Source organism: Melanostigma gelatinosum (genome assembly GCF_949748355.1).
Source record: "Melanostigma gelatinosum genome assembly, chromosome: 4".
NCBI classification, from domain to species: domain Eukaryota; kingdom Metazoa; phylum Chordata; class Actinopteri; order Perciformes; family Zoarcidae; genus Melanostigma; species Melanostigma gelatinosum.
The window spans coordinates 26551623-26564996 of record NC_136637.1 but is presented as its reverse complement, the minus strand read 5'-3'; the positions used below and the strand labels follow the sequence as shown (position 1 = coordinate 26564996).

The 13374-nt window shown below is 41.7% G+C and overlaps 1 protein-coding gene across 1 annotated transcript in view; it reads right to left on the bottom strand.

Moving 5' to 3' along the window:
- Positions 1-327: 327 nt before the first annotated feature.
- Positions 328-13374, bottom strand: part of polrmt (polymerase (RNA) mitochondrial (DNA directed)) — a 40990-nt gene continuing 27943 nt past the window's right edge. The window contains exons 16-21 of the mRNA XM_079267871.1: positions 9417-9469; positions 6142-6240; positions 5768-5840; positions 4224-4315; positions 2314-2387; positions 328-1067 (exon numbers count right to left, since the gene is read on the bottom strand). Of these exons, the coding sequence (XP_079123997.1) occupies positions 1018-1067; positions 2314-2387; positions 4224-4315; positions 5768-5840; positions 6142-6240; positions 9417-9469 (441 nt within the window). The 3' untranslated portion in view covers positions 328-1017. The remainder of the gene's footprint in view (positions 1068-2313; positions 2388-4223; positions 4316-5767; positions 5841-6141; positions 6241-9416; positions 9470-13374) is intronic.

Genomic DNA, 13374 nt, shown 5'->3' with positions numbered 1-13374 from the left:
TGATCAGATAGCACTTCCGCTATTTTTACTTCTAGTTGCGGCACTGGCCCAGAAAAATAAGATCAGAGTTGATTAGTGAAGCCTGCGAACCCTTTGTGGTGCATCGAAAAGGACGCCTTCATCTCACGACACACAATAGAACTGAAATATGCAGATATTACGAAATAACAGGCTCTCATTCATCCTTTTTAAGCACACCAAGAATACCAGCTATTTCTTTGAACCACTGAATGAACAAGGAGACATTTTAAGATACTTTTATTTTAGGGCAATTGTCAGGTGCTTAGTCACTCTGAGAAGGTGAGAATCAAGAGTACAACGGGACACAACGCAGGCTGAGATCTCCTTGACTCACCCTTTTCCCATTCCTCTGAGAGTCCTGCATCCCACGATGTCAGTGTGTCTCTCATTTCCTCTCAACCGTCTCTTCTTCAGACAATGCTTAAATAGTGTGTCAGAGAGCATCCTGTCATCCAGTAAGTGATGGGCTCGATGATCGGGTGGGATGGTCGCAGAGCCAGGTCTTCGCAGCATGAAAATGCACACACACACACACACACACACACACACACACACACTAGCAATTACAGCTCGTAGGTGAAAAAGGTTATTGAGCAGCAGAAGTGCTGAGTGATGGAGTCCGTATGCCTCATGTACACGTACACACACACACACGTATACCTGAATATGGTCATTATAAGAGCTGCTTTTCACTGATTGAAGTCTTAACATTCCCATCCGGTGCTGATTCCCTCATCATTTCGCCTGGATGAGTATCCCGTCCTCCCTTCCCTCAGCCCACTAGTCAGTTAATCAGGCGAGTTCACTGTGTGTTAACGCCTCCAGCAGCTCCAGCCAGCCTGCGGAGCAGGGGTCGGGCAGGGCGCGGCCGGATCAATGCCCCGATGTCTGAGGGAGAGAAAGCCAGCCGAGACCCGGGGGCCTGCAGCGTCCCTCCCTGCTGGACTCTGTCAATTCCACTCATCTCCCTCCGCTGACTCGGACATCATGAGTCTCTCAGCTGAAGAAATAAGTGGACTCTTTCACCCGCTGGAGATCAAATTCACCTAGAGAGGCAAGAGGCGAGGTGTCAGAGCAGGTTTAAGTCTGTGGACAGTAGTTACAGAAAGTAAAAGAGTCGATGCGTGAAAAGTTTGAAGTGATGTTGTAACTAGAGGAAGGCCGACAGACCATGACCATCAACACTGTCGCTGAGAAAGAAGATGCTCCGTTGTAAGGTTTTAATTCGTGTGAACTCTTGAAAATGAAACGGTACATCTCATGTTGATTTATCCGGATACAAAATGCATTTTTCACAATTTGATGAATCTTTTATTTGTTGATTCTTTGATGTGGTTAATGATTACATTAAGGAAACTGCTAAGAACTGCAGGATGTAGTTTGTTCTGAGATATCGTCGAGGGAAAAGACTCTTGAACTTTAATATTAATCTTGGCTCTGGGATGAGGCCGTCCTTTCGCCTCTGTGACTGCAGACGGCAGCAGCTGAAGCTGAAGCCTGAACTATTGAGGAAAGGCCATGAAAACTTTAAGAAGAAGAACATTATGCCGATATGAAAGGTTAAAGTAATATACTGAGTATCCAACAGTAATATTTAGGTTACTTGTCAAAACTGTTAATATGCTTATTAATATACAACCAGGAGCTCCACACTTTAATCTAATCCAAACAGGATGAGGTTGTACTTTCTATCTTCTATTTGTATGAAGTTACTGTGTTTTGTGCAAGAATATTATGTAATCATGGTATCACACATACGGACTGTTACCATGATGACATACTGTACTGCATTGTGTGATAAAGAGTAGTTTCTCTTACCTTCTTGATATAAAACTATACCAAAGTAAAAATGTTGTGGTGTTCAAAAGAGAAACGACACAAACTTAAAGCTTCCACTATTCTAACTTCCTTATCGTCATTAAAGTCAGACCCTCGCTGTTGAAACACAAACTCAATGGCTTTTTATATTTGAATGAGCAGGCTAAATACCCTGTGTGGGCAACACAGACAGCAAGACAACTAGCTACAGACAATGGGATAACTATGTAAACAATAGGCAACAACAATTAGCAATTATAAACCGGGATAGAAAATACAAGGATTGTGCAAGAGCCCAATTCAATAACATTCCTGTCGTTTTCTGCTAACCTCAGACAGATCTGCAGGACATACAAGTTCACTTCAATCCAATTAGTGAAAAAAACAGCATGCTGCAAATTGGCCCTCTCAAACAACAGCCCAGCCTGAGCGAGGCCAGTTGTTTGGGGGCCAGACAGCTGCATGCAAACTGACCTGTCTGGGGCACTTTGGCCAGCAGCAGCATCAGCCTCCTGTACTCCTGGTACTTCTTGCTCTTGAAATCAGTCCTGTGACAAACAAACAAACAAACAAAGTTTAAAAGGAGGAGCATGTTAGTGTGTCTAGAAGTGCCGAGTCAACGCAACAGCACTTTCTGAGTTTCAGCCCTCGTTCAAGTGGCCTCATCTGCCGTCTGATGCAAGTATTTAAAGCTCTGCCGGATGTTCACACTTGGATGTCACATTCGAGCTGTCGAGGTTACACGCGAGCCAGTGCAGCCAGTCATTGCCTTTGAATTAGCACATAATTAGTACTTCTAATGTGAAGTGCTAGAGGTGGCGCAACGCACCTGTCAATGTGTGAGATGTGACTGGTACACTCAAAAATAGCCAATGGAATATTTTACCAGCCACCGTTGTGCCTGTGTGACGATGACATAATGTAGAACTTTTTACAGACGGCTGGTACCTTAAAAAGTTGAAAGAAATAATCACACTGACAATGCAAATGCTGATGTTAAGCAGGCGGTTACCATTGTCACCGCATGCTAAAATGAGCTCCTCAGCGTAAACACAAAGTACAGCTGAAGCTGATGTGAATGTCATTCGTTTTGCAGGTATTTGGTCATGAAAAATATACAAAAGTATTGGATAAATTAAAAATGTTGGCCTGATTAGGGCGCTAGATGTAAAGTTAAAGGTTGACCAACGTTTTTACGATTCATCCTCAGGGGAACATAAATGTTTGAACCTAATTTTACCGCTATCCATCAAATAGTCGTAAGAATCTTTACCCACTTAACTACAAATGTCAACCTCATAGGAGCACTCGGGAAGATGTCAGGGGTCACCAAAGTCAGAGATTCATCCTGTGGGGACCATGAATGTTTCAACAACATTGACTGGCAATCCATCTTATAATTGAGATTTTTCAAGTTGTGGACCGACTGAGATTACCTTCCCAAGGTCTTATTGTAACAATAAAATAAATGCTTCAAGTTTCAAACACTCAATACGTTGTGAGGTCTAATAAGCAAAAAAGAATCCATCTAAGGAAGAAGTTAAATTATAATCATACTTAACACATTTTGCTTAAACTGTGGGGAAGGTTAAATACGGTAAATATATTCAGTTACTCATTGCGACAAAGGGAAGGAATCCAGAAAATCTTTAGATTCCCATGCGTCTTTCTCGCCGTGGTGCCGAGAAGAATGAATAATGCGTTCGCAAGGCTTGGGGAGCATTAATGTGCCTGCGAGCGAGGGAGGGAGACAGACAAAGAGGGGCGAGGGCTGCTGTGGAGTAAAGGCTGTGGAGAAGGTGTCCAATTATTATAATTATAGAGAGAAAAACACAGTCGGATGATGAGCGTAACCCAGCCTGAAGCCAGCAAGACAGATGCACTGAGAGAGAGCGAGAGAGCGAGAGAGGAAATCATTCTTGGATCTAATGTTTCAGATAAGCGGAGGAAAAACCCTGGCGTGTCAACATAACTTTTACAATCTTATAATGTCAAATGTGCGTGTGCACCTTCTGTTTGGACAGTTTTATAATGTATGTACATGGAGTCGCATGTTCAGTCTCTACCATGAAAGTCCACAAAGAGCCGACAGTGTTGTTTAAACACAGACAGACAGACTGGTGGCTGTTATGCGAATAAGATGCACAGATTGCAGATGGGGTTATTAAGGGTGAAAATATTACCTCATAACTATCACATAAGATTTAGCAAAAGATACTGTATGACAATAATTATCTGCACCTGAATAGGAAATGCTATGAAAAACAAATAGCAGTTTTTCATCATCATAAACCTGAACGATAACCGACCACTGTGTTGCTCCTGAGACTTCATGTACGTACATGCATGCGAGGGTGTTCCTGCATGCAGGTGTGTAAACTCACGGGGGCCCGGTGCAGTATTTCTGCAGCAGGAAGTCGGACAGCTCCTGAAGGATTGGCTGGTTGTGCAGGGCGACAAACTGTTCCCGACAGACCTGACAGGAGGAGGAAGAGGCAGAGAGGAGCGTACTTGGAGTTACTCAAACCCTTGACCGACAAGATTGAACACCGATTGAACGCCTCTGCTGTGGCTGTACGGAGAGGTCAGTGTGTAAAACAGAGGGTAGGGTGTGGATTTGATTTACAACGCTGCAGTGCTGACACACAACCTTGAAGAAAGAAGGGCCATTCATTGTGCTGCAGGTTATCCGTGGTCATACAGAAGAGGATAAAGGGCATGTAAAACATGTATTCGAGTTAGATATCCCTGAGATCTAAACAGCAGTCTATTCAGATTACACTAAACGACAGAAATAGACTTGAAGTGCAAAAAAAAAAGCTGCCCGGCATCCGTGAGATGCATCAGCGTGAATTAATACACTTCATATAATTGTTGAGAGTATTGACAAATACAGTTGTGTGCCTCCGACAACCAGTCAAGTTGCAGTTTATATCCGAGTCTGTCCAAAATGTCATCTTATCCTCTTTAGACATTTGAGTGATATTGTCATAATTAGCATATCAATTCTTAAGTTATGAGCAAAAACTTGTTTTGTGGCCTTTGACCACTCAGTTCATCCCTGAGTCCAGGTGGATGTTTGTGTCTTAAATATAGACACTAAATATATTCAAGATCTCCTATAGTATGTTATGAGTGCAAACCTCACATGCTTGCTGTGTGTACTAGATTGACTCAAGGGAAATTACAAGTTTTCAATCCAAATGTATTGCAAGTTTGTTTATCTTCTCATAAGCTCTCAGTCAATCTGATGGTTTGCACACATCTCACAGTGACATCATTCAGAAACCCGGCTATACTAGCGGCACCTTCTTGACGTGCTTAGGTGTTGACTAAGATATCGAATGCTCCTCCTCTGCCGCTCTGTTCAATTACTGGTGCAATGAGGAAAGCGTACGCAGACATCAAGAGAACATGAGAGAGAATAAATGTACTGAGAGGGAACTGCTTCATTGGTTGTAACTCCTCTGAGAGTGGATGAAGACGTGAAGCTACAGAGAACTGGGTCTTTATGGTAATTCGATCCATTTTAAGCTACGCTGTGTCTCAGTCTGGGCCTGTAGACAAGCTGGTTTCAGCAAGCAGGGACAGTCATTTACTCAGGCTCTATCTGATGGTGCTACCTGCAAGCCAGCAGCCTGCAAATGTATGAAACTGGGAGAATGTTCAGTTTGGTAAAATGGCTTTAACAAAGATGATGCTTCTACGTTAGCACAAGCACAGGGGATGCTACAAAGAAAGGACATCTGGATGTAAAGGCAAGAGAGGCAGAGGATCTGAATCACACGTGCTTCAATCAATCAGCAAAAAAAAATAAAAGAGGTGAATTCCAAACCGTGATGATTGACAGACAGGATGACACAGCTCTGAGAGGATGCTGAGGATGAGGAATGAGTGAAAAGAGAAAGGATGTACTGTAATGGGACACCTTGTTCATGGTGTCCACAGTGAGGGCGTGGGTCCAAAAACAGTCGTGAACTGAGACGAACGTCAGGCCGGCACTGAGAGGAGAGGAGAGGAGTGAAGGGAGTGAAACCAGAAAAAAAGAGCATTGAAGGCAGAGTAGACATTAAAAATGCACAACGATAATTACTAAAACCCACACACAATGCTTATCTGAGGTGATAATTGCATTCAAGATGAGAGGGTACATTGACAGACCTATTTGAGGTCATGCATACGTGGAGAGCCAACGTCAGAAGCATATTACAGACTGCCTTCATAAATCAAATGACTCCAAGAGGAGAAAAAAAAGCATCTGTGTAATTTGAGGTGTTCCAAGTACGGTATGTTGAATGGTACCTGTAGCAGTGGAGAGCAGTCAGCATCATGTGTGTGGAGTCCAGAGAGTGAATGAAGTTCGGCGGAAAGGCATTCTTCTGTTTAACTGTGTCTGGCCTCCTGTGAAGGGACAGAAAGCAAAGCACAGACATTAGAATATGTACTTTGCTGCTTTCTAATACGAAATGGGACGTTTCAGCCAACTTATTCCACACGACTGAAGTGGCCTCGTTACGAACTTCTCTGGTAATTCCCTGTGAGGCCGTTAACAATCCTATATTTTCATTCCCTTTTTAGGTTTATGCACTACTCGGGAGACAGCGCATGTTAATAAGAATTGCATTAAAACGCCCCTGTTCTTTGGAGGATGTTTTTAAGTCGGACGTTACAGTACATTTGCTGGTGAGTGAAAGTAGTCGTGGCTCAGCGAGTACAGAGCTGTGGTTAGATATGGAGCTGTAGAGGACCGCTAGACTCCACAGACACCTCCCTCACACTCATTGCTAGATCCAAACACACAGTCTGACCTTTTCTAAATCACTTTGCTCCTGTGGTTTGTACACATTTATGAACAGTAAAGCGACCACTTTCCCCTTGTTTACGGTCGTCGTGCTAAGCTAAGCTAAATGTCTAACTCACCACCAGAAAGGTGCATGTTAAGAGTTACTGAGTCAGCTTCATCCGGAAAGAGGGGTTCTCTAAAGGGACTCTGGTGCTCAGGAACACTACCACCTTCGTCCACAGGGACCGCCAGAATCAACACTAAATTAAAGTTCCTTGTAGTAGCTTAATCACTATTTCAAGGACAGAAGCAGAACTGTCACAATAACTACTTTTGTTCGATGATATATTGTCCCAGAAATAATTGCGATAAACAACATGGTCATTTTAAGCCAGCGATATAATAATAATAATACAGTAATGCAAATACACCCTTTTAAACAGCAGTTAACTTTACATTTATAAGAATATTCAGAAATTGGAATTTGAATGCGATATACAGCCAAAACAATAAATTAAAAGCACTGTCAACAAAAATGTGCAATGTCTGCGCAATGTCTTATAATGGCGGGAAAATCCTGCTTTTTATGTAAACACAACGGCCAATATCGAGGTCAGCAAAAGTGATCAAGATCAAGTCTATGTATTGTACGATAAGTTGATAACGTAATTACCGTGACCGAGTTAAGGCTTGTATTAGGAAGTCATAGTAACAGAATAACAGGTGTCGTAAACAACACAAACGGTGGCTGCACCATCGATATTATTATCACACCTGTGCTTTCCCTGCTATGACAATTCTAAAGGACTGATTTGAAAAAGGTCTGCGTGTGCAAAATAGATTTCAACATCAATACCTATGTTCTGCTATGTGACCCACATAGTCAATATGAGAGCACACACATATAGAAGTGACAGAAAAGAAACAGTACAAGGTAATATGAATGCAGCACTGCTGCTACTGGTGATGGAACTGGCAGTGGAGGGGGAAAAAAAGCATCCAGCCAATCTGTATACCATGTTCCCATTACCCTGAGCCTGTGCCATTCAAATCCTCTGGGCTGCCACAGACCAGAACGCTCTTCTAATGGGAATGGAGACAGAGCGGAGAGGGCTTGGGCCAAAGCCAAAGCTAAAACACACACCGGATGCCTGTCTGTCAGTCTTGTTTACCTTCTGTCCGCTTTATTTTTGGCTAGGGAATGTTAGACTTTTATCAGAGCGCCTTTCGTTCTGCTGTGTCGGGCTTGAGCTGAACAAAAACAAGATTCCTAGAGATTTATTTGCAAGCTCACTCAGCTGTCTGCACTTAGTACGAGACTGTCTTTTGTCTTTTTCCCTACATGGACACACAAAAACAAACATGTCACCTTTATCTCCTGTAGGCGTGTACGCACAGCTCTCTAAAGTGTAACTGTTCTCCCTGTAGAGCTGATGGTTCACTTCGGTTCAAGAGATGATGAACGTTGGTATAGGGCTCATCATTTAAAGAGCGCGAGGGCTTCAAGGCTGTCACTACCCCGCCTGCGACTATTTATATATTTAGACGCTGGACGAGCTTTTTTAGGGTCCTTAATTATAGCGGGTGCGGCTGTGTGTGAGCTCCCGTTTTGCATGTGTCATATCCGTCTTCAGCGCTCTCACTCCCGTCCTCACTCGACTTTCTGTCGCCGTCTCTTTTTGTCCTCTACTCACCTCTACCAGTCGTCTCTTTTTAAACTCTATCTACACATTATTCTCTCGCCTCCCTGTCACAGCGGTCATTCACTGATCCCGAACTAGCACGTATTCAAGGAACACCACAAATCACAGTCTTCTTTATCCCAAAAGGTCAAATATCAATCGGTCATCCTTCTGAACAACCACTGCTCATTTTGACAGATATTTTAGATTTAGTCAAAGTCTTACTCTTTGGATGAAATGCTTATTGGTTTGAGACACATTTTAGTCAGTTGTATACTTCATAGTTTTAGTTGACGAAAAGTCATTACATTCTAATAATAAGTAACTTTTCGTCAAAATGTTTTCCGTCTTGCTTTTGTCAGTCAAATTATTTTTATGTCATCAAATTAGATTGAACATTTTAATCAATCTGGTCCAACCAAAACAAGTAATTTTGTCATTTTAGTCAATTATTTCACATGAGATTTTATCTTTCTTCGTCAGCGATATTGCAGGTTTGCTGTACAGTATGTTGGTGCCGTTGGCGCCGTCTCATCTTAGATTCCTATTTTAGCAGTAATTTGATTTTCCAGTACGTGTTGTACATCCAGAATGAAGCTTCTGGACAAAATAGTTCAAACTACTGTTTGCAAAGACCCATTTCGATCTTTTTGCTTTTAAAGGTTTTCCAAACACCTCTGATGCCATTACTTACTCTATAACAACAGCAAAGTTACATCCGAGTTTGAGTAGGCAATTAGTGGAAACAGCCAGTGGAGAAAGAGATTTTGTGCAGCTGAAAATCTGGTTCTTGAAAGTGTAAGCTAATTGCCTCCAGGGAGCTCTACTTTCTACTTCCACTCACCTCTAAAAGCTTCACCGAGAGTTGTCAAGCTGTCTGCACTACATTATAGAAACCTGTGAATGCAAACTCACAAAAGACACAAAACCAAGACAAAAAAAATGTCCTTCTCTCGTCAGCTATCTGCTACCCTTGTTCCGGGTCACTAATATGACACTTCAGCGCAAAATGTCAACGAGCAAGAATGAGAGAATAAAGACGTTTTCCATCTGCTGTGGGTCAGTTTCAGTACGAGAGCAGAGAAACAGATGTTAGTTGCAGGACGACTTACTCTTTGGAGTCATGGCTGATCTGGAGGTTGATGTGTTGCATGGTACTCTTCAGCTGGAGAGGCAAAACAAAGACAAAGAACTGAGTGGGATAATCATCTCAAACCAGACAAAGAAGGTCTTTAAATGTCAAATGTCTGTGACTAGAACCCCAAAATAAACGACAAAGAAAAGCAGCTAGAAAGGACACATGTTTGGCACATTTGTTTAAAAATGACTACAATGATTTATCGATTATGAAAATAGTGAGATTCATTTTCAGTTGATCGCCTCATTGATTTATTGACAACCGGTAATCGTCTCAGCACTACAAAATGATGTCATCTAGTCATACTGTCATATACTGGAAACAGATTTTCCCTTTGAGGCAAACAAACATCAAGAGCTTAAGTCATAAAAATGCACGACAAGAAAATATAATAAACATTTTGAGTTTTAAATTGGACACTTTAACCTGTATGTAGGGTATTGAACGACATCTTGCAAAAACTGAATATAGAAAAACAGCAAATAAAGTCCATTTCCACACGATGAGGCATTCAATAACAGTAATGCAATTTTCAATTAAATAAATGAAATGCCGGTTCATTACACGAGAGGCCGTAACATTTTGCAGCAAAACCATAGCTGACAACAAAACCATAGCTGACATGAGTCCCTTCACCTTAAGGACATTTCCAAATCAGTTGTCAAGCCAAAACCTAAATCCATTTTAATTTCTTGCCTCAGGTTGACTCACTTTCTCAACCTAATTGAAAGAATTCAGGGTGAAAGTCAATAAATTGACAAAACGAATCATGCTTGATAAGACATATAGAAGAAGATCTATAACCACCGTTCCATCTGTCCATCCCTCTTCCAGCTGCTTGTGTGGGTCAGGGTGTCACAAGGTGGCAACGTGAAGCCGTAGAGACTCAACGCAGGCTACTTGAACCCTAAAGGCTGCAAGTGTGGTTCAAAGGTTCACCTCTGCTTTGCTGATTAAAAATAGCCGTGGTGGTCTTTGTAATGGCAGCTATATGCCTTCAATGGAGAATTAAACCCAGTGTCAGATAGATATATTTACAAATGGGTATTAAATGTCATTATAATAAATGTTATTAAACCATTTTATTTTTTCTGCTGTGCCGAGTTATTTTACATCCTCCCGTGTGTGCATATGTTTAATATAACTCGTCCGAGTGGATCTTGACTAAAAACAAAACGGATTCAAGTGAGCTGCATTGTGCAGCTTTTGGGTGGCAGCATGCTCATCAGGGATAGTACTGTGAATTGTTCTAAGGTAAACAATCAGAGGAAGAGACGTGTGTGAGCACATCACAGTAAGCTCATCATGTCCGGCACACGTTGATCACTTGGTTTCTGTAAAGATTCCACAAAATGGGGACTTCATTTCCTGGAAAACTATCACCTGAAAAGCAGTGAATATTGAATGGTGACCTCATCGGGCACACGCAAGCGTAAACAATCCCTGATCGATAAGGCCACCACAGTTGTTTTCTTTAAAGATATCCCACCCCTCCTTCTATTCATGCTTTACTGATGCCAATAGTTTAGAGTATAAAATGATCCATCACCCCGACAGCTTGTTCAAAGATGAACTACGTTGCATTTCTTGGGGCCATGAAGTGCTTATCTAGAGTTACTCTCACAGACTCAGACACATCTACAAAGGAAAATGCACACAGATTTAGCGCTCTAATCCCCCAAACCTTGAGGGTCCATCCAGTTAGCTGTGCCAAGGCATCTGTGGCAGGGCAGTCTTTCCCTGACACCTTGGAACCGTGCCGGGAACGACGGGCTCCTATCAGGAGCGAGATATGACCGGCAGCAGGAGGCCAGCGGCTCGGCAAGGTGACCATGAGTGCGTTTGCCTTTCATTCAGCCTGGACTAATGTATCGGAGTGTCTTGTTGTTTTCTTTTTCCCCTCACTGATGTCGCTTTGATGCGGAAACGTTTTGCCATTTCAATTCGATGATACTCGGAGCACTGCACTCAAAAAAACCAAAGTGCTTTTATTGTGAAAAGTCAGACATTTCTACCGTTAGTTACTGACCAGATTTACCCACAACATTAACAATATAACAATAATATAAAGTACTATCATTTGTTCCCAATTATTAACAGGCTTACACGAGAACATAAATGCTTCCATTTCCTTGATTGAAGATCCAATATATGGAAAAACAGGCAAAATAAAGAAACAAATAATTTCCTTTTGGGCAGCATGACAGCTTAGCTGTTGGAGCGGAGCCTTTCAGTGTGGGGCTTACATGCGTTTGCATTGGTTAGAACAGGCGGAAAGAAAAGTGATGGATTAACTCATACAAGTTGTTGCTTTGCTTTATACTACCATTGACTGGCTCTGGCTGTAAACGCTGACACATTTTCCAAATTAGTTGCCGATTGGAGTCTTTGAATTAAACTCCTTTATTGTCCGTAATACAAACAACTCCTAATAGGAGCGCATGAGACAACAGCGGTTTTGACACCCTTAGGACCATTAGGAGCCTTTAAAAACCGTGTTTGGTGCTAATGTACAGCTCTTATATTTGATCTTGCTTGCTTCTCTGTGGGATGAAGGACACAGAGGCGCTTTGAAGTGCACATCCCTCTGCAATCTGAACTATTCCCCATTCCACTTGGTGCTTTTTCTGAGTCTATAATGACCTCCTGGAAAGCTGGAAACCAGACATTTCATGTGGGATGCTCTCCCTATTGCTGTTATGGTTTTAAGAGGGCACTATCTAATGGGCCCTGATGGGGAGGTATCTTCCTTTAAAAACGGGAAAAAATACACCCAAGAGCAGAATTACACAGTTCTATTTCAATGATTCAGTTTATTGATTTTAGGCAGCATCGACAAAAACGCTGAGCTGGAAATTGGGACATCAAGAACGCCATTTATAATGAAAGCAGGTGACACATTTTGAAATTGGTCCATTGACATATTGAGTGTGTGCGCTCACTGAGCATTTGTTTGAGAGGTTACATCCCGAAGAGTGTATGAGTGATGAATGTAAGACATACACCATATCCCAGTAAAGTCGTCATGGGTGCCGTCAGGTTATGTAATCGTTTTTTCATGACTCGGTGTCTGCAGAGCAGCTCCAGGATTTGTCTCTCTATATAATATTACCAGACATATGTCTCTCAAATGTCCTCTCTTCAAGTTCTACACTACAAAGAGTCCACATAGAATATTGAACAAATGAAAACTTTGACCTGATGATGACGGTAGATGAAAAGATACGAGATCACCAAGGTTATTATAATTCACCTCGAGGGGGGCTTGAATGTCTGCACCAAACCTAATTTAAAAAACACTCAACCTCGTGGTGGCAAATCATTCGAATATACTGTCTGAGAGTGATAAATGTAGGCCAATCCATCAAGTAGATTTTGAGGTATTTTGCAGTAGTGAAAAATTTGACCTGCTAGTCAAAGTGGAGTTTTCCGCTAGTGGAAAAGTCAGGGGACCATCAAAGCCAGTAGGATCCATCTTCTGGGGACCATGAATATCCGCACCAAATGTCACGGTCATCTAGCTGATAGTTGTTGAGATATTTCCCCTGGCAACCTCATGATGGTGCAAGAGGAGAAGTCTTTTGTTCAGTATGATTCATCCTCTGGGGACCATGAATACTTGGATAAAAGTATCATGGCATTTATCAAATCCAATAGTTTGAAATATTTCAAAAATGAAATATGAAAATAGCATTAGTATAAAAGTGCATTGAGATATTGTTACAGATTACAATTTTCTTAGTTTTTATCTTCTGTTATCTACATCTCAGAGTAGAACAAGATGGAGGTGCTTTGATGGTAATAAGACACAAAATATACATACTGTTCTGTAAATAATATTACTATGACAGCCTAGTTGTAAAAATCAAATATTGTAATTATTACATATTAGGGATTAAAGTTACAGGTGTTGGTTGAAAGCACATTAAAGC